Source organism: Oryzias latipes, chromosome 14 (assembly GCF_053564925.1).
Source record: "Oryzias latipes strain Hd-rR chromosome 14, Olatipes_Hd-rR_3.1".
Lineage (NCBI taxonomy): Eukaryota > Metazoa > Chordata > Actinopteri > Beloniformes > Adrianichthyidae > Oryzias > Oryzias latipes.
Genome location: NC_136250.1, coordinates 21,399,051 through 21,424,581, shown reverse-complemented (window position 1 = coordinate 21,424,581; position 25,531 = coordinate 21,399,051). Strand labels below are relative to the sequence as shown.

Here is a 25,531-nt window from a genome sequence, read left to right as displayed (position 1 = left end):
TCGGGGGGGTTGACAGGCAGAAAAACTTCAATTAGGACACAAAGGCAGGCAGGAGGAACCCTACTAGCCCTCCCCACTCCTTCCTCCCAAATCTCCGCAGGCATAACACCAGGCTCCGAGCAGTGCGCTTTGTCTGGTCGCACAGCGCAGACGTGCCAGCAGACAGGAAGACACAAGGTCAACAAAAGGAGTTCATCAAGCCAGAGGTCGTTTGTTGTTGTGTCGGTGGGTGTTCTTAAGAAGTTTGAAGACAACCAGATTCTTTTGAGATGACATACAGTTGTTAGATGAGTAAAAAAACAAACAAAAACACATTAGGTCACTAACAAGGTTATATAGATTTAGTGAGCAGAAGGAAGTGGTGCCTCATCAAACCAAGAGGTTTGTCCCAAACTGGAACAAAAAGGCATTTCGTTCTCTGTGAGACACACCTGAATGAAGCTGCCCTCCTCATCCTCATCTTCATCCTCCAAACAAAGAAAACACACACAATGTGTTCAAATAGACACAAGCACACCAAGAGGGGTTTTAATTATCAAATATTCATGGGTAGTTGAGTAAAAATGGTAATTATTAACTATCTCTACTACTATTTACTTCCTTAAAAATAGTCATGACTTTGGTAAACAGAAGAGCAGCTGACTTTATCTACAGCCTGTCTGGTTGTAATTCACCAGAGTTTGACGCTCCGCTTCCCTCTCAATAAAGGTCATCTTTCAACAACCTCCGCTCCTTCAAAGAGTCGGTTTGTTAGTTTAAAGGTACAGAGTCGCGTGGACAGATATGATCTCATTTTCAGGCCGTCATTTTCTGTAAAGGTCTCCAGAAAAAAATCAATTTCTTTAGCAGGAAGGAAGTAACAATATGCTGGAGTAACACAAATCATCTTCAAACTAGGTTTTCTCTGCGTGCCATCAGTTAATAGGAAACACTGTAAAAACTGTAGTTATACAGTCAGGTCAGTTTGTTCAAAAACACTATGACTGTAGAAGTACACTTCTGCCAAATGTGCAGGTTTGGTTTTTTGTTTTTCAGGGTGAAAATGTGGCTCCATAAATACACATAATAGTTAAATTCTCTCAGTTTTATGCTTTTTATATCTAAATGTTTTCATTTCCAAATAGTGAGACCTGGAAGAAGGTGGGGAAACTGCTTCTAGCTCACTGACACTGTGGACATCAGCAATTAGGCAGCTCAGCATCCCAACTAGCCAATCAAAGCACCAGCCTCCATCTTTCCACACCTCCATCCACCCTGATCTACCCAGATACCCCTGCCCCACCTCACTTCACCATCCCTTACCACGCCTATCCTTTTTAGCCCCCACTAACATGTCAGCCCCCACCAAAGGCCTGGGGGAAGATGGGGTGATGGGTACATTTGTGTGTGTATAGGAGGAGGGTGACTTCGGCAGAGGGTGGGCTGTGGGTGAGTGTGTGTTGTGCCTTTTGCTACCCCCACCTCCCCACTTTAGTTGTTATCTCAATGTGAATAAATCAAAATGGGTTTCATTCTGCCACACACGTGTCCCAGCTTACCAGCATTGAGTGTTAACACTGGAGAGGCTTTGTGCGTTTGGGTACTAAAGTGGACATTTGTGTTTCCATGCGAGTGGCTCTCAAAAACTCTAACAAAGTAACAAAACAGATTTCACGAAATCTAAAACAGCCATGGAGATAAGAAATATTATTTCTCCATCAAAACAACAGGATTTAGTTTGAAAATATCCTAAAATAACATATATACACATATTTTAATTCAGTTTATTACATTTTTTTTAAATGTGTGATAATCCTCCAATGTATTTTTCAATCAGAAAAATTACATTTTATTAAAAGGTAGCCTTCCAACTTCCTACGGCAGATCTTGGAAAGATCACGTGAATGGAGATTTTAACACTAATGGCAATGTTTGTTTTCCCCAGACATCCTTTGTTTCAGGGTTGGGGAGGATGGCAGCAGGGACGAGTAATGACCATGCATTATTAAAAAGCCTGGAGTGCACCCGTCATTACCGCCTGTGTGTTAAACGCTTGAGGTAATCCAGGGCAACATTTTACAGTTTTTAATTTCCTTTTTAATTATTTAATTACAAAATTCGTTAATTTAATTAGTATAAAAAAGTTTATTTTAATTCACAAAGCCATTTTCTGTGTCCTATACTAAACTCAAATTTGCTTTTATTTTGTAAAACCAACATTAACAGGAAAAGAAACAACTTTTAAACTACCATTTGAACAGTCAATGCAATTTCATGTAGAGTTATTCCCAATTTATTTCAGAGAGATGGACATGTGACCATCTCCGTGTTTGTAGAACTCTTCCAAATAAATTAACTTAATCTTTTAACATCTTCCGTGCATTATAAACGAGATATACAGTCAAAGCCTCCAAGTAGTGATGAGGCTAAAAACATCAGGCAGTAGCTTGTCCACATGCAATGGGAGCGTCTAGTTTATTTATTAAATTGGACACACATAATAGTCAGCAGCGGACTTGAGTTTGATGCATGAATCCTGTTTGTTGCGAATGCGGCATTACGCCGGGCTAGGCGAATTTGTTCAGAAATGTTTGACTTTCTTCTTAAGAGTGCCACTTATACACCGGAGCGACTTATTCTCCAGAAAACACGGCAGCTTATAATAAGAAAACCCTCAAAAACCAATGATTATCCCATTTTAAGAGTTGGCTCTGGATTTACCCAAGTAGAGCACTCTTTTGGCACATTTACAGAGACGCACTCCGATCATTTTTTTATTTATTTTCAAAGCGTTCCCAGTGCTTTTTTAATTATAATTATAATGATGTTGTTTTTTGCCAAAATAAAAAAAACCTAAGACATAGTTTCTGCAGAGCAGCAGTAGTTTATTAGAAATTTGCCCTTGAGTTGTGCCCTCCACTTCCCTTCCCCGTTACTGAGAGCCCATCTGCTAGCTTACAGCCCCCACAACCCCAACCTAACATTCGAGATGCAACAAAAATGGCGAGCAATTTCCGAACTTTCCAGCTGTACAGTTTAGAGCCAGATGCCAGCATTCAATTTTGAGATGAACTTTCTTCATGCATGTCCTCCATCATCAGAAAAATGCCACAAAATATGTAAAAAACATGATTTTCATTGGAGCAGGTCTTTAAGGACTTTTCTCAGTTAAAAAGAAATTGCGTGAATGTAAATCTGAGCTGTTAGAACAACACGTATGTTTTCTTGTTTGATAATAATAATAATATAATAATAATAATAAATTTTATTTAGAATGCACTTTACATTTTAGATAAAATCTCAAAGCGCTACAATGGAGGCAGAAATAAAAATGGTTTACAATAAGAACAAAGTAAGACAAAAATAAAACAGTGATGATGGGTTTAGGTTAAGTTGTGATGGTTAAGGAAATAAAGACTTTCAGAGGGTTTCCCTATAGACACAAACAGTAAGTCTGCATCTGTGACCTCTGCTTTCAACATTAATGCCGCCTCAGATATCTGATAAGCTCCATCCTCCTTCAAAACAATCTTCAGCCTGTCTGTGTCAAGAAGAAAGGACATGAATGGAACAAAGACGCTGAGGAAAGTGTGTGCTTGTTCATGTGTGTGAGGCCGAGAGTGTAGAAAAAGGAGTATTCATCCTGTGCCAGCTGAACTCACTTTGATCTATTCAGGTCAACGACGGCCCGGGATTGTATGAATCATGCTGTGATTGGACCAGCACCAGATTAAGAGCACTGCCCTGTCACACACATACCTAAACCCATACCACTTCGTGTGGTGGCTTTTTTTGTTTGTTTTCCTGTGTGTGCACCATTTTCTAATTTGTTTCCTATTTATGAGGAGAACACAAACTACTAACAAAAACTTCAGTTTTCTGTCTGCCTAAAAGATTTTTTCTAGAGAATCAAGAGAAACTGAAATATGAATACAGCCTCCCAAAAACACAGAATGATGAGGTAAAGAACAGGTTTCAAAATGATGAACTGCTGCCCTCTGTTGTTTAGCTTTTGTTAGCACAGACTGTAAAACAGTCGTATATAGCATAAGAAATTGAAGATTAAAGCGAATTCAAGCAACAATTGAAATTCATGAGAAAATTAAAAGTTAAAAAAATATTTTATAAATTTAATTATAAATAATATAGCAAAACTAAATTTAGAGTAAACAAGAAATTAGTTTAGGAAGAAATTCCAGTTTAGTAATACTCTTGTAAATAATAAGCTCAACTGTCGAACTGTATTTAGGTTGTAATGGTTATTACAGTTTAAAGGCCGTGTCACAGCAAGTACTAATATTTTGCGCATTTTTTATGTATGAAATTTCAGTCTCTTGCGATACATCCTTGATATACGTAATTCATACGTTTTTCCTTGCATTCGTCGATGTGCGCAGCTGTCCGTCAAGGGTTTCAGCTGTCGGGTCTTTACGTGAATTCAGTTTGTAATTCAATTCAATTTTATTTATATAGCCCAATATTACAACAATAGCCGTCTCAATGGGCTTCATAGCGGTAATTGTATAAAAACATTAAATCAGCCATATAATTCAATAGGTAATTCCTAAACTAAACTAAACTAAACAGAGTACGATAAACAGGGCATCCCTGCCCTTAGACCCTTCATCTCGGTAAGGAAAAACTCCTTAAAAACAAGTTGCGAAAAAAACCTCAGGGATGTCCACATGAAGGAGGGATTTGAGCTGTTCAAAATTTTTAGCCGGTTAAGAATTACGTAGTTTAAAAGTATTTCTAGTTATTTATACACATAATGATTATAACCATCCAGCAACTTGTTGCTTTATGGTGCTTCATGGTTTTAGCCCACCCCTTCTATAATCACCCTCCTACCCCCCCCCCCCCCCCCCCCCCCCTCTCTCTAACATCCCTCTCTTCTTCCCTTCTTTCCTTTTCCGTCTGGTCTCCAACACAAAAAATTTCAAATAAGATTAAAATGAATAAAGTTTGGCCTCAATTACAAAAGGGGTTTATTCAGACATACCTCTGGTTTGTGAGAAGATTCATAACCCCTGTTGTTAAAATAAAATATGTCCAACACAAGAGACCTTCAGCTCTCATCTGTTTGCCCAGCTGTTGGACAGGACAAGTAAAAAAGAAAAACGTACTAATTTTTTTTAAATTACTTAATTGACGCACAAATCACTGGTGAAGTGCACATAAACAATGCAATAATCACACACGGTTCATGTTCTACATTGATTTACGTGTTCTTTGCGTGGTTTATTCGTACGTCTTCCATGAGTTTATTGTGACGCATCTGTGAAAAGTTCACGTAAAGACCGTAACTATTCTTACTTTTTCCACAAACAATTCGCAAAATGTATGTAGTGGCTGTGTGACATGGCCTTTAACTAAGTAAGTCCACAGATATTGAATGAAGTATGCATTTGTTTGGGTTATACACAAAACTGTGACCATTTATAAAAACTTTGGAAAACACTCAAATAAGTTTTTCTTGCTAAAATCCACTGGAGGGTGCTGTCTCCCTCCCCAAAACATCCATCTGTTTTTGTTGATTAGGAATTTCACAGTCATTAATCAAATCTACAGGGTCATTGGTTTTGCAAAAGAAATAATAGTAGCTTGACTAATCAAGATCAAGAAAAACCAGTGAACATCAAAGTATGCTGCACGCCGATGAGCAAACGGGTCCTTGCAGAGATTGGCTGCTCACTGGTTCCACCTCCTGAGGCAGGCTGCATGCATCACCAACGGTAAAAGGAGCTCTCAGACTTCGTGAAACATGAGAGACCTTACCACAAAATAAGAGTGAAACCTGCTTTGTTCAGACCTCTCCCCTGTTCACTCACATCTTTCTGTTGTCAGGGAAATGTATTATTGGCGCTGTGTGAACCATTGTTCATTAGAACAAAACAACCTCAGCATCAGTTATATAACACTAAGACTTTTTAAAGAACACAATGTAATCCCATTCCTTCTTCTAAACCATTGTCTGAATTTACCCTGTTATCACTCAGAAATTCGGTATTACAGCAACAGAAACACTATTCTGATGAGTTGAATGAAGTGCTGCCACTGAGAACTATCCTAGGAAGTTCTTAGGTGACTTCTTAAGACTGGACTGTTCTTCTCACCTTATCTGCCAAGTCATTAGGACCCAACGGCAAATTTTCCATAGAACAATTGCCATCTCCAATAATGGTCCTAAAGTCCCATAATACAACTACAACTCTTACTCCACCTCCAGCAGCCTCGTGTTTCTAACAGACACTTAATATCCAGTCAAAGCGCCTCTGAGGGCTAAAATACAAGCAAACCATTGACGTACTTAGATTCCCTAAAGAATCAATGCTGACCACCTTACACTAAAATATTTATCCTGTGAACAGAACAATGAAGTTTGCCAAAACAACTAAAAATCCAGCCTTTCTGTTTATTTGTTTCTACTTCCACCTTACAAGGAGGAAGTGAAAATGATGAGTGTGGTAAAGGATGTGCGAAAGAAAATAACCAGAGACAGAAAAAAAAAACTGTCCTTCTGTTGGCTCTCAAAGGCCTGTGCTTCATTAAGTGCCTGGCAATAAATTCAGTGCTGAGTGGAGTGGGTGACAGCCCCGAGGAAAAAAATTGGAAATGCTGAGAAGTAATAGCTCTAAAGAAAAGAGAAAGTTAAATCATGAGGACATCTTGTACTGTGAGAACACGAACTGAGTCTCTTTATCACAGACGTGTCGCTCCAACACAATCAGTGAAGAGACTTTTTCTTGGACCTGACGGGAGCTTCCATCTGACAACAACGGCATCACCATGAGGACTTCACACACCAGCAGGGAGGACGCACGCCTTGGACTGACTTCCACACATGTCATGACAGCATTTGCAAACAAAAGATTCAGCTGTGATCTACCCCGTGATTCGTTTTGATGAGGATAAATCATAAACAGACAATTTGATGCAGTTTATTCTAAACCTTTTTCACTACCATCGGAAATCTGTGCAACAAATTAAATATTTGATTTTTCTGTTTAAAAGCGAACAACAACAAAGACTTTATTGAGTCAAATTAGATGAGCAGCAGGGATGGCAAAATTATTGCTCGTACAATTTTTTTTGGCACAAGAAAAGAAGCCGAGGGTTGTTAATGACACTTCAACTGCATGATAATCTGTGCTACATTTAAATTGTTTTTAGTCCTTTTATTAACTTAGTCTTAAAGAAATGCAAGTTTTGTTATACAAATGATTTTGTCCTTATAATTTTCTTCTCATTTTTTGCTGTAATGTACTGGAAAAAGCAGCTAAAATGCACATATTTGAGGTTAGAACAACATGCTAAAAAGTGCTTTGACAAAAAATGTCAGATAACGGTACCTTCTTTTTCTTCCCTCAAAGTGCACAGTTTCTGTTTGAGCAACCGCAAGAACAGCTCTGCACATGTGCAAACGGCTTACTTGTGGCTCCTGCAGTTTGTCCCTGCCTGCCACTAATGCATGTTGTACAGAGTAAGAACAGCAACGTGTGGGGCTGCCTTTTTATTACATAGTGTCATGTATACATAAGTTCAATTCATCTCATTTATCACTACACTGAGAGGGAAAAGGAAATACTAAGAAATGCTCAGTTTTAAACCCACAGTGCTTTTCGACCTTGATTAAGACCCAAAACACTTTACAGTCACAGTCCCATTCATCCATAGACACCTTCACACAATGATGGTGGCTGCACTGTCTTAGTGCTCCGTGACAACTGTTCTTCTTGGTGGATACGGGTGAAATTTGGTCAAAATTGTCCACACTTGAACAATACTTAAAGGTAAGTAAGGGAAGTAGGTGAAACACAGGCATGTTGTATTGTTTTTTTCTGTTTTTCAAATCCTGTGCATTGTTCAAGGAGGCAGTAAGTGCTGTTCACATAAGTGCACACTCCTTCCACCGTGTGACTGTTAGAAATGAGGAAATAAGACAATTTGAGCATAATTTGTGACATCCTTTTGCACTTGCATATCACACACAACCCATGCGTGTAGCTTTTAAGCGCTGTCAGTAAGGGATGTAAACACACCTTACTAACAACTAGAGTGTGGCGTATGGGCACTATACGAAAGCTGCACTTGGACGTTAAAATTGCGTACAACTTGCATTATTCTTCTAAACGCTTCCCAATACACTTATGCACAACAAATGTACCTTCCATTAAGGTCACCGTACGAGCCTTAAGGGAACTGCAAGACACACCCGCCCTCAAGATGCAGCACCTCTCATCTACGACCCTCCAAAGGCCAAGACAACCCAAAAACCTGCAGAACCTGTACAGGTCACCTCCCAGTAGCAAAACGTGAATAAGACTCTACATGGCGCCAACCTTTATCCACCATGAGCTGCTAGGTCTTGCCGAAGGACACTTTAACACAATGGCGGGAACTGAAACTGTGAACCTTCCCATCTGAGGTCGAGAACTCTACCTTTGTACCGCAGCCTCAAAATAGTCAAAGACTTGTTACAGATGTCTTACATCCATTTCCAAAATATCTCACAATATTCTCAGTTTAGTTTCCAGGTGTTGGTAAGAGAAATATTAGACATCTTTGTGATTGCTGGATCATATTGAAATGCCAGGCTTGTCATCATTATTAACATCATTGCAATATTTATCATTAATATCGCAAATGGTAAGTTTTCCTCACATTGTGCAGCCCTATATGAAGCTTCAAGAAGATAAATAAAACCATAAATGAAATGTCTCAACAAAGCTTGGAGAGTATTTATTCTTGCGCCAACAAACAAACACGCTGCTTGCGCTGCACCCCCATGGCTGTTTTAATAAGATCTTTAGGGCATGATTATAGGCTGCCTGTGGTCCACAGGTGGGCAGTATACAATGGTGTGCAGTAAGTTTTAAATAGAAGAATTTTAAGACTGTCTGAACATGGATAAAACCTGCATGAAATGTATCATGTTTGCCTGAACATAAAAAATACAGTTTTCTATGAATTTCATCATCATCTGTTAGTTTATCATTGATGATATGTCCAAGATAATTTACTTGGTGACAGACATCAAGTTCAGAATCAAAAAAGTTTAAAAGCAGGAAAATTAAATGTAACATCATCCTTTGCATGACAAATCAACACAGCACTTTTACTAAAATTGTGTAAAATATCATTTTTAAAACCAAAGTCAGAACAGACATTTAAAAGTTGTTGCAATCCTCTGCAAACATCAGATAATTAACTTTAAAACCATGCAACCGATTTTACATGAATTTGGATTCTTTGGAAAGGTTATCTACGTACAAGTTAAAAAGAAGTGGGGATAAAAGACCTCCTTGCCTTACCCCATTAGTCATACCAAACGAAAAAAAGACACCTGATCCCCATCATTTTCTGATTGGCGAACCAGAGAGCTAGTAGTCCGATAATATACCATGGTATGCCCTAATTCTTCATTTTTGTAAAAAGTTTGGTGTGATTTACCCTGTCAAAGGCTTTATATCAGGGGTGTCAAACTCATTTTCACTGAGGGCCACATCAGCATAGTGGTTGTCCTCAAAAGGCCAGATATAACTTATACATGTAACTAAATGTAATGAAAAATAAATGTAACTGCTCCTTAATGTAAAATAATATAACTTTTACAAGTGACAATTACAGTTGCATAGAAAACATTTGTTTTCTTAATACTCTAGCAAAAATCCTTTTAAATTTGATTCTGACGGGTTAGGTTATTTTGGCAGTGTTTAAGTCCTAATGTATAGTTGCCCTATCCGATATTTTAAGTCTGATTCCCCCTAGATATGAATGAAAACACACCAATTTTTATTTTTTATTCTAAGAAATTAAAAACCTTTATGCTCTCGCAGGCCACATAAAATGTCATGGAGGGCCACATTTGGCCCACGGGCCTTGAGTTTGACACATGTGCTTTAGATGCGTCAATAAAACACAAGTACAGATGAATTGTACTTGTCTGTACATATTAACAATTTCTTTTAACGCAAAAATGCACGTCTGTCACATGTTGAGCTTTAAACCCAACCGATTATCAGCAGATAAGATAAAATTATTAATTGATTGTGATAAAATTCTTTCCAAAACCTTTGAGAGGACAGTAGGTAATGCTACAATTGCCAATTGCCAATACAGTCAAGCTTTCCTATCTTAATTTTAATAACCGGCACCATCAATACAGACATCATAGAGTCAGGTAATATCCCATAAGTTAAAAAGCCAGTAAAACAAATGGCAAGAAGCGGAAAAGTACTCGGGCTGGCATATTTAAGATGCTCACTGGTAATGTGATCTAGCCCACATGATTTATCAATGAGCATCTTGATGGCTTCAGAACTTGGTGTGAGGTTACTCCAATGTTAACATCACTCTCTCTTTACACCATTTCAAAAATATTCACTTTTAACACAATTGAATAAGGTCTCCAGAGCTGCTACGTTGTCTGCACCTGAGACGTCCATGTGTTCGCATGTACATACTTGCACACAGACACACACTGTTGCTCTCTTGCACACTTGCAAACTATCACTCAAATCCGCTATGACGTATCATGTGAGTACCAAGCTACATACTTTTAAAGAGGCAGGCACATTTGAGCCCTAGTTTCAACTGAATTCATAGTATTTGTGGAAAACCATTATAATGATTCCAAATAAAAATTGTCACCAAATTTAAACATTTCCTCATACTTTAGGCCTGATTTTCACCAGCTGGCTCATCAAGTGAGGTAAAGACCTAGCTGCTGTTAAGTGCTAGCTGGCTTAAGCTAGTTAGACAACAATAATCTAAAGTTCAACATATAAAAAAAGGAAGTTTTCTCTGTGGTCAAAATCATATATATGAAAAAGTGCTCATAATTAAATTAAGCACATTCATCTCAACTTCTCCAATTGTGCATATATAACCATTTTCTTGTTTATTAAAGCATAAAGTTCCATTTACCATGTCTACACTAACCATGCATAACACTGATTATATGTTTGAGTTGTGCTAAAACTTACATCTTTTTGCTCTTTACATAAAGGTACCAACTTTCATTTGAAGTAAAAACCATAATGATGAATGAGCTTGGCAGTTTTACGATTTCTGATATTATAAAAATCATTTAGTTGTAGTTCAAATTACTAAAAAGCTTTAAAATAACCTTAACTACCAAAAATAAATAAATAAATTAAAACTTTTAAACTCATCACTTTGAATTTGTACAAGTGACTCACAGTGAAATGCCAGGATTCACTACTTTAAAGACGCGCTTTAAGTGTTTTTTAACATGTTTGTCAAGCATTTTTCCGATAAATAATGACTTTAAAAGAAAATCATTCAATGATTCAAATTATTGTGAATCAGGAGCAGATAAAAATAACCCTTGTGCTATCTTAGATGACCCCACCCTTGCATTGACGTGTTCTCCCTACCATGACAAAGGTGGATAAAGGTGGAGAGGATTTCATGTAATCCATGGACACCAGTGAAGATCACAAATCATTGAAGAAAAAAGATTCAGAGCACTGTCTAGTGGGTCTAAATGACCCAACTCCAATGTTAAAGTGCCTAGGATAGCACAAGAGATACTGACGTTTGGAAAAGATCGTATTCGTAGAAAACACACAGGGCAGGCTACAAGCTCTCCGCTCTGCTCCATTATAATAAATATGCCGTACATGTCAACGCCTAGATCCATCTACCCCTATGTTTTTTCATCTAAGATGATATCTGGCTAAAACTGTATCGCTCCAATATACAGGAGGGCAAAAAAGTGTTCATTCAGCCCCCAATTGTGCAAGTTTTCCCACTTAAAATGATGATAGAGGCCTTTAATTTTCATCATAGGTATAACTTAACTATGAGAGACAAAATGAAAAAAAAAAATCTTGAAAATCACATTACCAGATTTTTAAAGAATTTCTTTGTAAATTATTGTGAAAAATAAGTACAAGTAACCCTCATAAGTACCTCTGCACCATTGACTTCTTTCATGAGGTCATGCACAACAAAGTCGGTCAAGACAAAAGATCAAGGTTTATACTTGTGCAGAAACAGATCAATCACCTAAAATTAGCCTACCACTCAGGGGTTTCCATGATAACCACCAATATTAATTTTAAGTGACCAAGTGCCAACTTAGAAAGATTTCCATTATAAGGGTCGTGATTAAAAGAAGACAAAAACAAATACAATTCACAATTTTCCTTCAGAAAAACTTATGATACTGTTTGAGACTGCTATGAAGCATGCACTGCATGGTTTGCTCATTGATTAAGCTATTTATTTCAAAGGAAGAATCGGTTAACTGAAAGGAAAACCCCCAACCCGGTGGTGGTGGTGGCGGTGGTGGACGGGGATCCTTGCTCTTGCAGCTGCTCGTTTCTCTTGACTCAAACTGAAAGAATAGGTTGGCGCTTGCTTCCCCTCTGAATAAAAGTCATGAATTGAAAGTTGCATTGTTTTAAGATTTGTTGACTCAGAGGCAAAGACAGAAAAAGAACATCCCAGCCAGGTCTGAAAGGAGCAGAAAGAATTGTGTAAAAGTGATCCTCAACAACAAAAAAATGTTTGCTTCTCAACAGAAGAAAAATCTTCTTGATAGTGTTGTTTTTTCAGTACAAACCCTCCCTGTCTGCTCTTTAGCTGATCACTAGAGAACACAGTCACGCAAACAAAGAAAATGAAGTCTTGCTCATGACATGTAGGCAGAACACCGAACCACACAAAACAAATGTGCGTTTCTTCTGAGTCATACTTTGTATTATCATTATCTGATTGACAGGAACCGAAGTAACAAACGGTATTATTGTGTGAATGCTGAGATATGCGTTCAGTCTGGTATCAAAACATTCAGCTCCTGCAGGAGGTTCCTGCTTACTTTGCATTTCTTTTTAACTGTTTCTCCTTTTTAGATTTTTTTTAAACATTAAACTGTTATGCATTATGTACACTTAAGGTAAATGGAAAAAAATGTCTTTGATGAAACAAATATAGACTTCCTTAGTTAATTTAGCATTTACCTTTTAATTTGACAGTTTTTGCAGTTAAAATGAGGTTTTTGCTCTAATTGTATTTTTTAGGGGACTTATTTTATCCAAACAGACGAAATACCTTAACAATTTAGAAATGAGTTTAGTGGTCTAAATTCCCTTCAGGGTCCAGCTTAACTTTCACACGAGGTTTTGAATGCAGCTCTGGCAAAAGTGCAAACTGAATCCTGACAGGTTTCTATGAACCTACATTAGATGACAGCCATCAAACATCCGTTTCAGTATGACAACAGCTGCTGACGTCAGCAGCCAACGAACACTGGACCACAGGGCTTTCTGAAACAGCAGCTGTTCAGAGTGTAATTTTAATCCAGAACCAAACAACGGAAAATCCTCATCTGAATACCAAGAAAAGAAAACAATCTGCTTAAGTCCTTCTAAAGCGTCAGCACTCTTTTAGACACAGTTAGCCCATTTAGATTTGACAAAATAGCACAGTAATACCATACCTAGCCTTAAATTTCACAACTCTCATATGGAGCTTTGGCAAATAAAGAGATCATTTTTGGTTTCCTTTGATTTATCATCCAACTAATTTGTGGCCTTTTTCATTTTTATCCTTTAAACCATCTTTGTTTTTATCTCAAGAATGAAATAAAATATTGGGAATGCACAACAGCTATCCAATACTAGCATTGGCAGATAGTTTCATAAAAGTACTATTATCTGCAATAAATTGTATTTCTGTAAGTAAGTCTTCAAGATACTGTTACGTGCAGGGGTTGAGGAAGTACCCGGGCGCAGAGAGGAGGAGGCAGAGGATTCCAGGGGAACAGGATCTTTATATCAAAAAACTAAACTAAACTACAAACCAAAAACCACTGCTGTAGGCAGGCAAACTCGAAACTCTAGAAACAGATGATATACACGAAACAGGGGGGGGGTCAGCATAATAAACCATGGAGCAGCACAGGGGGAGGAGGACTTAAAAACATTCAGAACAGACGAGACACAGGTGGAAACAATGAGGGCAGATGGGGACCAAAAGTAAAATTCAAAACAACAATGTAACAGAAAACCTTTCAAAATAAAACGAAATGAACTCAAAACATCAAGAAACAAAAGACAACTAGAAAACAAAAGGAAAGAAACTAAATCCGTGACAGATACAGGTGAGGTGCTTTTATTTAACTCATCAAAATTATGGTCTTATGTTTAATACCTTGACAGAGTTGGGGATTTTTACCTGCTCCTTACAACCAGAGATTGAACTTTTGTCTCTGTGATGCTTCTTCCTCATCACCATCAAGAGTCCTTATAATCGTAAATGTATTGTTATTGCGATTTCAGGCTGTCATCGCAAAAGTCGGCCAAAACTGCAATAAATGGTTACCTTAAATGTGCTAAAACAATCTCATGGCAACTTGAAGTAATTAACAAATCAAATAAATCCCTTCATGCGTTTGACAAATCAGATGGATGCCTTCACGTTGTTGACCAATCAGATGGAGCTCTCTTATTTATTTATTTATTTATTTTGGAGCTTTTTTATGTTAGATATTCGCCTCATTTGTAAACAAGGGTCATTTGGAGTGTAATTAAAGTTATGTTGACTCTTATTTAAATTCAACTGTTGCAGTAAAATAGAAATGTCATTTTTGGTTGTTTCTCTGTTTGTTCATATGCCGCAAGTTATATTGTCATCGCAATATTACTAATATCACTAATATCGCATAATACCTTACAATATCCACCATGGAGCTCAGCCCTGATGCTGCCTGCTCTCCAGCTCTCCCTTCCCTCTTTCCTGCCGATTACCCGGCTTGGGTGTTTCCACATTCTGATTGACTGAACACAAATGAGCCAGGTAATCAGCAATAAGAGTGTACAGAATACATACTACAAGAATATGGGTACTAGTTTATGGGTCACTTGGTACCAGGCTGCAGGAAAAAACAAAATACATTTATGGTAATTTAGATTATTTCCGTTTTGTTTCCTTTTTGATTCTGAAGGACGCTTTATTTTGGAAAACTACCGGATTCTCTCCAGCACATTCATCTATGACTTAGTCTTGACGCATGTCAAATCTGCTACCTTTTTTAAGGGGCCACCACTAAATTAAAAGCTAAAATAGTTAACATAAAAAACAAACATTGGAGCCATTGGTGGAAGAGTCTTCGACTTCAAAGGAAAAGAAATCTGGTATTTACAGACAAAACCGTGAGTCTTCAAAAACATGGATTTATTTAACAGTGGTTCCCAGCTAAGGTCCCGCTATGGTTTTCCCAATATGTGGCCTTAAATGGCGATATTCTACAAAATAAATCTACCAAAGAATAAAACTTAATTCAAAATACCAAAATTAGTTAACTACAAGACAAAGAAAAAACACCTGAGCCAACTGTCTAAACTTTGAATGGCAACTGCAGAATGTAGCTTCTCATTCAGAAGGGCAGGACACTGAAAGCAGTGTGAACGACTGTTCTGCTGCATGTGCCATTTGAGGCAGGCCTGAACAAGTCCTGCTTTGGAAAGATACAACCACCTTACAGAAAAAGAGGAATGTGTGTAATTTTCATCGACTGTGCTTCAGAAAAAGAGACGGCGAACATCTTCATCCTCAAGGATTCCTCTGAAAAAATCTGCCCATCTGTTTCAGTCTGTGATTTACAAATAAACATCTTTAAATTGTTTTTATCCTCTTCACAAACTCAACTTCCATGATATAGTATTCAATTGGTAGCACAACAAACAACATAATCACTACAGCACTTTAATCAAGAGAAGGAAGTGTGAACATCTGGACAAAACATTTACAATATCGGTCTATCAAAAAGCTGCTCTCATAACTGCTTCATGTAAAAACATCTTCTTATTTGTGTCAATTGTATGCCTTTGTCCTGAATTTCTGAATTCTCATAATTATTTTCCTGACATAAATTTTAGTTCTCAAAAAATCTTTAGTCTGTGTCCTTAGGAAAGTTTACAGATATTCACATTGTGATGTAATTTTGTCATGGACAAGTGTCGAACAGAAAACTTTGTCAACCATAATGTAAGAGGAGCACAACAGGAAACTGCCCTCTGAGCACCGCCATCCTGTGGGTTGTTTATTTTAGGGTGTATGCAGATATTTGGTTTGCTTAAAGTGAACCAGAGTTCGTTTCCCCCTGTTAAACCGGAACTAATTCTAAGTCTGAATACTCCCAAGCTGACCCTGGTCCGGTACCAGGAACCTTCGCTCTCTGACACATCTTTGGAGGTGGTTCGTGTCCAATCAGACTGACCTTTGATTCGCCCCGAGATTCCTCAGTCTGAATACAATCCGTCCTTGGAGCAGAACAACTGAACCTAAACGGCCTCCCTAGCCGACATAAAGAGTAGGAATAAAGTAACAGATGAGCACCGAACAAATATAAAGCTGCAATTGTCGTGTTATTAAACACAGCTGAAAACGCTTCTTATATGCGTTTCTGTGTCTTGTTACACATCACGCAGCCGGCGCTGCTTTGACATCATCCTAAAAGCTACCTTGTAGTTCCTCAACAGAATTGTCTTAAAAACAATGGCATAACACTACAACAGTGAGACATTCCAACTCACTGAAATGTTGGCGGATGAATGCAGACTCCTTAAAACAGCTTTTATCGTGACACACATTGCTTCTCCCAAAAACTTGTGACTGAATTGGTTTTCTTCGTTCAGTTCCCATGTACATTCAAAATGGTCTGTGTAAACAAACATGGTGAACATCTGTGAACAACCAAATGCCAAGACACTGCAGACTGAGTACAATTATTTAGATCAGGGGTGGGCAATGCCAGTCCTCAAGTGCTGGTGTCCTGCAGGTTTTATAAATTTCCCTGCTTTAACACACCTGATTTTAATTAATAATCATCATCAACTCTGTTGATGACAGTCGTGTTTGTCACGGTTGTGTTAAAGCAAGGAAACACCAAAAACCTGCAGGGACACTGGCCATCGAGGACCGTAATCGCCCAGCCCTGTTTTACATAGACCCAAAAGTCGTAGAGAGAGGCAGAGTTAGACTCCCATCATGTAATCTGATGATCTCTTCCTTGAAAACACAATGAACACGAAGACATAAATAAGACGCTGGCCCAGTTTCTGCGTACGTGTGAAAGGAAAGCAACCACTATGTATTGTAAGTGACAAGGAAGTCAAAGAACAGTTGGTTCTTCAATCTGACAGCATCACCTTACAGGCAAACAGGCTGAGATCCTAAAAAGTGACTCTCACTCTTCCCACAGCCAGTACATCCTCCATTGTTTGCAGTTACAATTAAAGTCTTGCCACTGATTATTCCAGTTGTGAAAGAAAAACATCTGTATCCTGTGGGAAAACAATTATGGAAGTGATTTAAAGATTAACTGTAAGTGCTTTTCCTTATGGAACCATTTGTTTCTTGATTAATACAGTTTCTTAAAAACAAAAAAACTGGTGCAAATTGTTGGAACCTATTCAAAAAGACAGGTTTTAAGATAGCTTTATTTTTTTGTTTTTTCAATCTTTCAAGTCAATTAATGAAATGGTTTTTGAAGGATAATTTCAGGGCTTTAGATAACTATAACTACTCCAGTGAAAAATATCATATAAAACAACAGGATCAAATGAATGCCTCCCCAAGAGACATTTCCCCTGCTTTAATCCCAACTTGGTGGAGTACACCTGATCCAGGTATTTAACAAAAATCAAGGCAGAGATGCCGGAAAAACAAACAGAACAGCATCACTTCCAGGAGTAGAACTTGACTTAAAGCTTCAAACAGGCATTTAGATGTGTGAGCTATTTAGAGTAGTTTCCAATTCCTAAACAGGTACTACATCAACACATGACACAACCACATAAATACATGAGCAGAAGCTGACGGAACCACTGACAAAGACATCCGGTTGACAAGGATTCCTTATAATCGTGAGCCCACATAAAGGCCAAAAAGCTCTTTATTAAATATTCAAGTTAAAAATATCACACACTTGAGGTGTGACAAAGCATCCTTGCAGCAGTAATGTCTCGAATCAATGGGCAACCATAGAGCTTCCGGATTGAAACCCTTTCAAAAACAAAAAATGGTGGCTTACAGCAAAAACATGCTTCCAGTTAGGTTAAAATAGACTTTAATAAGATTTTATTTTCAGGAAAAACTTGCAGAGAATTAATTTTTATGAATTTCAACATTTCATTAGTTATTCTGCCTTCAAATTGTATTTTTTTTTTTTGTTTTTTATTGAATGTTAACCATCCAAAGTTAAATTTACAGTAGAAAAAACACATTAACTGATACACATAAAAATATATTTATGTTTTAGTATTTAGTGATAATATTTTTTAAAAAGGAAGTTATAAAAACCTTGTGGCATGAAATAGTTGTATTAAAAAGAATGGCAGCGTACATACGTCTCACTTGATATGAACTTTCTTTATTCTGTTTTCAACCAGGATAGTCCAGGTGAATAAGCAGAAAAGGTCTAAGCTCCACTTTCACCTTTAAACTCTGAGTGATGGACGAATCCTGTGGTCATGTGGGCAAGCTATTATCCATCAAGTATGTTTGAATAAAGTGTTTGTCCTGCAAATTTCCAGGCCAAACACACCTGTCAGCCTAAGTTCTCAATTGTTCAAATTAATGTTTCTCCAATGTCTTTACCATGGATATTAAACCTACCCAGATTTTACTTTGAAAGTTTAAAACCTGGGTCCGATTCAGAGGGCTTGTAGCAAGATAAAAATCCAGTGTGGGTCCTCAGGCAAGACCCTTCGTGCTGCTGACTATCTGGGTCTCCCTGTCCCTTGAAAACACTGGGTTGTGCCAGGAAGGGCATCCGGCGTAAAAACTCTGCCAAACCACATGTGCAAATCAGTGAAAGCGGATTTGCTGTGGCGACCCCTTCAGGGATAACCCGAGAGGGGAACAACAACAACTTTAAGGAAGTTTAATAATTCAAGTTCCACTCCAATCAACTTTTTATCTATTGTAAAAGCGTTCCCAATGTTCGTGTAATTATAATTATTTACAGAACATTGCTTCAGTAAAGGAGCATTTATTCATCAGAAATGTACGGTATCTCTGAGTTGTGGGCGGTACCATTGGCACAGAGTTACCCCGCCCCCTTCTCCTTCTTATCGCTGAGAGCTCTTTGTTATGTGCTCTCCCGCTAGCTTTCAGCCCTTCACACCCCTAACTCAACGATTAATCAACTTAATTAGGCCTGCACAATATACCGCAAATTTATGGTTATCCGACACTAAGCTGTGCAATATGCATACCGCAAAAGACGGCGAAAATCGCAATAAATGTTTACCTTAAATGTGCTAAAACAATCACATGGCAGCTTGAAATATTGAACAAATGAAATAAATCCCTTTATGCATTTAACCAATCGGAAGGACCTATTTATGTTGTTGATCAATCAGATGAGCCCTTTTATGTTTGATGTTTGCCTCCTATGTCGACAAGGGTCATTTGGAGTATAATTTTTAAACTGTTGCAGTGAAATGGAAATGATGTTTTTGGTTGTTTTGCTATTTGTTTATATACCGCGAATTATATCGTTATCGCAATATTAATCACCACTATCGCATATCGCGAGTTTTCCTCATATCATGCAGCCCTAAACTTAATCATTTAGTGGATTTATATTCCGACAATCCAACCATATGGATCCGTTTGATGCAAGCTGTTAATTGAATCAACGTATACCATTATAAAATTGTCTGAAAATTAATGAAATCTATGATAACAATATTAGAAAATACCATTTGGTTTGAGGCAACTAAAATGTGAATTAATTTGCCTCTTTTTTTATTTATTTGTTTGTTTGTACACATATTAATTTACACTTGAGGATCTTGCAAGAAATACAAGGACTCTGGAAAACCTCCCCTGCACTGTTCAGTATTCAGGTATTTCTCTCTGAGTCACACTGGTTGAAGTTTTGGCTAGATGTCATGGATCCATTTTAGGTCAGTGGATCAGATCGAATTGGATCATTTTAAATGAACTAATATCAACTAGGAATCACATTGGCAACCAAAAATTATGATATGAATCGAATCTTCGTTAAAATTAACCGTTACACCCCTACCCCCAACCTAACAACAAAAATGGCGAGCAATATTGGAGCTATCCAGTCGTCCAGTTTTGAGCCGGTGGAGCAGGAAGCTTGGAGCCTATCAAGCGTTTTTTTTTCCATCCCAAATAAGTTCCATTTTAAAGTCCCCTTTTCGCCCTTATCTGATTCCCAATTATTTAAATAAAGAAATACTCAGAAATGTCATTTTAAGCCTAATTTTCTTTAGATATGTCTTCCAACATCAGAAAAATGCCACAAAAACATGTTAATAACACTATTTTCCTCGGAATGGGTCTTTATTAGATTTCTTTTGTGTTAACGTTTGGATGGTTCTTCAAGTGTTCAAAAATAAAGAAATAAATGTCATGGTGTACAGATGTGGAAGACCCCTCTCCTTGCCTTAGGGCACTATGGTAAATAAAAAGGGAGGAATAAAAAGTGGACTTTTGCAGTTTAACAGACCAAATCCCATATTAGTTTCAAAGTAGTATCTTTTCTGCACCCCAAGACTTCCACTCTGGAATTTACTATTGCGTGTCCTGTAGTCATTAGCTGTTGTGTTGTGAAACTGCAGTCTCTTTCAGTTGACACGGCCTCACCGTTTGAGGAAGGCTTAAAGCGAACTTCAGCGTGTCACAGAATGTTGGTTTCATTAGTCTTCTTATCTGATTATCACTTTGAGTCATATTCAACATGCTATTATTTTATCACTATTAAACTATGATGATGACATTCCTATTATTAGCGTATTTGTGCGTGTGTGTGTTTGTGGGGGGGGGGGGGGGGGTTAATGCTGATAACAGTTCTGATGCACTGAAGAGGAAGTCATTCACCACATTGGGAAACTTGGTTTCTCACTTTATTACTCAGGTTTGCACAAGATAGCTATTGTATTTGTAAAAGTTAATGTGAAACTGTTAGGTCCTTCGGCTGGAAATGAGAAAAACTTTGCATGATGTTTCATCGGAATAATGAAGAGGCCTCATCCTGTTAACATCAAAGGTGCGGTCATAGTTCGATATAGAAGTATGCATGAGCGAGTGCAGACTCTTGTCCTTTTTATATCTGCTGGAAGGATCACACAGGAGATTAAAGATGTACAGAAAGGCTGCATTTACACTGCATGTCTTGATGCCCAAATCCGATTTTCTGACTATATCTGATTTAAAAGTGACCCGTACCCGATTTTTGCATTTACACTATACAATGCTGAAACTACCAAACGTAGACGTTCTGACCCTGACATGCTAGGAGCAGTGCGGCCAGGCTTGTAGCCTTGTGTTAGCGGCAGGGGAAATGGCTTTGTGATGGTTGTGCACTCCTGATGATTGTACACTGTGTCACCTTTCAGCCTCAGGCTTCAGACCGTAGTCGGAAACCGCTGTTATTTCCGGTCCGATCCCGGTTGGGACGCAAACGGTAACAAATCATGTGGGACACCGTTGCTCTGGAACAGGCTAGTAGCCATTTATTTCTTTGCTCGGATCAAACGGTTATTAGTACAGCACAACGTCTGCAAACGCTTCCTTATTCAAAACTCAGAGAGAGCACGTACAGTCTCTCTTTTCCTCTCCCGCGCATCCCCTCTCGTTCACCTGGGTCATTAATGAAAGCCCAAGGCAACGCCTCCTTCCGCCGCTGCGTTGCCTCAACCGCAGTCACACAAAATAAACAACAAAAAAAGGGGGGAACAAGCTAAGCTGCTAACAACAGCTTCTCAGGACTAAGGCAGCATTTCCGCCTTCCGAGGTGCGTCCGAAGGAGGACCGCGGAAGGCGAAAATGCGGAAATGCTTGTTGAAATTTACCCCGGGAGTAGTAGTAGCTTTGTCTTCGGACCGGCAGCCGGATCGCCGAAAGCGGAAGTGCTGCTACGCAGACCTGAGAAACTGTAAACCATCATATGAATTTCTGTTTCCATTGGTGTCCAGACAAAATAAAGGCTGATGTAATTCCCATGTGACATGTTTACATCCAAGAGGCTCATTGTGGCATTGCCCAAGTTCCCCCACGGCAAATGTTTTTTGCATGAATTAGCCTTAATATAATCCTTCTTCATGGTCCTTGCAACCAAGAAAAAAGCACAGACCGCACGGATTTAAAAAATAATGAGCGAGCAGGCCCTTAATAATAATCATGACAGTAATAAAAGCACATTTAGAAGATACGTGTTGGTCCAAACCCCAAACGTTTAGCATGGCGAAATCTGCTAGAGCTACTGAAGGGGCTCCAGCTGTCCTCGAACAGCAAACTCAGCGCACAAAAGCACCTATAATAAGTCATGTGATCTCAGTTGGTGGTGTCCACCTGAGTTGACGTCACAGACGCTCGACTCGCATTTACTGGGGAATATCCGATTTGTCTGCTTACATGGCACACGCAAATGCACGTATCCGATTCGTATCCAATATATTACCACATATGAATGAGGCCTGAATCCGATCTGAGAAAATGTTCACCGGTCATACCCGATCTGTGCCACATGAGAGGAAAAAAAAATCTGAATTGGGTCCCTTGAACCATGAAGTGTAAATGTGTAAATCACAGAAACTGTAGCACTATAAGAAAGAAAAGTGCTAAAAGCAAAAAGGGGAAATCCTTTTTGACTAGTCTGATCAAATTAGAAAAAAAAAATCTGTTCATTTCATTTAGAAAATGCAACATCATTCTGATTCAGTGATGGATTTTGTCTTGAATCAACTTCTTGTATATTTCCAGGCAGAAAACAGCTTTAGTTGTAACTATTTATTGAATTTGTAAATCTATTAATAAAGTCAATACTTTGCTATATTAACACCACTGGTTACCTCGGAATTGATTTTTTTTAAATCAAATAAATTTGTTTTTGAAACTTGATTTCATTGTATGGTGTTTGAAATCAATACTGACCATGTGAATCAAAATCCAATTGATTTCATATTTTAGGGGAGGATAACCAGCCCTAGATTTGAGATTTGATTTTATTTAAAAGACCCACTCCAATCATCTTTTGATCCATTTTCAAAGTCTTCACAGTGGTCTTTTACTTGTGATTTTGCCGTTTTTAGCCAACCTGTGTCGTTTTCTAGGACATAGTCTGCAGAGTTGAAGGAGTTCATAAAAAATTACATGCTCTCCTACTAGCTTACAGCCCCTTGCAAAATGATCCAGATGCAGGCTTGGACGGAGATGAACATGGATCTATTTGTCTGCAAGTGAATGCATCACAATGAGGCGACAAAGGACGCTTGTGGCCTGCCTTTAGGCCGTGTCACACAGCCACTACGTACATATTACGCACATGGAACGGATAAAAATTGGTCATTCGTGAATGTACATGGAAGAAATGAGACAAGTTGTGGTCTTTACCTGAAAATTTCACAGATGAATCACAAATGAAACTTATTGAAACCACTGGAAGATGTACGAATAAACCCCCCAAAGAACACATAATTCCACAGTAACTATGCATGATTATTGCCCTGTTTATACGCAATTCTTTAGTGATTCATGCTTCAATTATGTAATTTTGACATGAAATGTTCCGTATGCAAGATATAAATTATACATCGGTGGTAGTACGTAATTTTCAACTAACCACTCTCAACTAACTGAATTCACGTAAAGACCCATCGGCCGAAACCCACACTGTACATCTCCGCACATCGCTGAATGGACGTACCAAGAAACACGTATGAATTATGTGACGCATGTATCACAAAAAAAACGATATTTCATATATGAAAAATGCGCAAAATGTACGTGGTGGCTGTATGAGACGACCTTCAGTACAACGTCACACCTACAAGGTTTTGTCCAGGCATTTTTTTCGTCTGCATCATGATTCACAACGATTAGAATTAAGAAAAACTCAGAAATTAATTTTAAGGCTTTTTTTTAATCCATCATCCTCCATCATCACAAAATATGCCACAAGAATATGTTAAAAAACATTGGAGTGGGTCTTTTAGCAGGAATACAATTTTTTATTTATGTTTGTGTCAAGTTCCATTGAATAAATTCACTACTGTTTTTGTTTTTCTCAGTTTAGTTGCACTTATTATTATTATTATTATTACTATAATTATTATTATTATAAAGGGGGGTTTTACCTGAATTACCTGCTGATGAGGAGTCCTCGTGGTCGGAGCTCAGCTCTCCATCACTCCTCCTGTCGGGGGTGCTGAGCCCGGAGCCGGGGGACCTTCTCAGCGCTCCCCGCGGAAAGGACGGCGACAGCCGGCCTTCATCGCCGGAGTCCAGGTCCCTGCTGAAGCGGAAAGGCGGCCGTCCGTCCCGGTGGCTGCTGCAGTGGCTGTCCTTCACCACTATCTTCGGGGTCAACAGGTTACACCTCACGAAGTTCTCGTTCAGCTCCGCGTCCTCGTATTCCTGGTCGCTGCCGTCCTCGTCCGGGGGGGCGGCGGTGGGGGTCTTGAAGCTGGGCTTCACCGGCGGGACGGGGATGGGGACCGCCTTCCCCGTCCTCCCGCTGAACCTGCTCTGTTCCCGGTCCAAAGGGCTGGCAGTTCTGCCTGCGTTTAGCTTGAACCCCGGGCCGGAGTCGGACTCCTTGGTGGTTCCCTTGCCGCTGCTTACCTCGTCCTGCCGTGGCGGTTTCCTAACGTTCTCCGTCTTGGTTTGAGCGCACGCGCCTGCTCCTCCAACCCTTTCCGGGAGACTTTTCTTCAGACGAACCACGGTGGTCTGTAGGTAAATCACCTTGAATTTCTCCTCCTTCAGAGCCTGCTGGAGCTTCTTCAGGTTTGCTTTACACGTCTCCAGCTCCGACTCGATGTCCTCCACGGAGTGTAACTCCATGCGGGGCACCTCTCCATCAGGGAATTCGTTCCTCCAGTGTTTCGCGAACTCCTCCTGTTCCCACATCTTGATGGTCACGGTGTGTGAGATTCGCTAACTGTTCCGCCTTCACCTTCACTCACACAGAGCGCCGCGTCTGTCGCATAAGCCCACCTTCGGTTTCTTAACAGAACAGCCAAAAGACAGTTTCGGTAATAGCCCGGCCTCGTTCAGCTCAGCCACATCCTCAAACGGACCGCATGCAGCGCGGATGCGCAGTGATCGATGCAGATAACCAGTTTGACTCTGTGCTGAAAACTTTCAAGACTTCCTGTAGAGACAGTCTGTGCTGCCTTCAGGTACGGCTCGGAACAGTGTCAAGCGCCAAGATTCTGTTTGAGTCAATGGTTTCTAGAATCTCAGGAGATCCTCTGGAACTGGTCGACTGCAGTTGTATTTTTTTATGTTTGCTGTAACTTTTTTTTTTTGCAGCACTTCTTTTGTTGTTGCTGCAATGGCGGTTCTCGGCCACCGTATTACACATCTTTTCAGCCCTCGTTTATGGAACATGGAACAGTCTGCCAAAGGACTTGAGAGCCGCAGAGAGCAGTTGGGGGGTGGGAAAGGGGTAGGGGGTTGTATGTAGGTCTAGGGAGAGGGCTCTATTTTAATTTTTATGCACGTTTCTATATTATTTACTTTGTTTTTTATTAAT

General features: G+C 39.0%; 1 protein-coding gene across 2 annotated transcripts in view; it reads right to left on the bottom strand.

Annotated features, from left to right (window-relative positions):
- abr (ABR activator of RhoGEF and GTPase) overlaps window positions 1–25,240 on the bottom strand; it is a 118,730-nt gene extending 93,490 nt beyond the window's left edge. The window contains exon 1 of one of the 2 annotated variants that reach the window (XM_011483721.4): window positions 24,129–25,240. In XM_011483721.4, the coding sequence (XP_011482023.1) occupies window positions 24,129–24,903 (775 nt within the window). In that variant the 5' untranslated portion in view covers window positions 24,904–25,240. The remainder of the gene's footprint in view (window positions 1–24,128) is intronic. The other variant, XM_011483722.4, reaches the window with a different exon arrangement.
- Window positions 25,241–25,531: the final 291 nt, after the last annotated feature.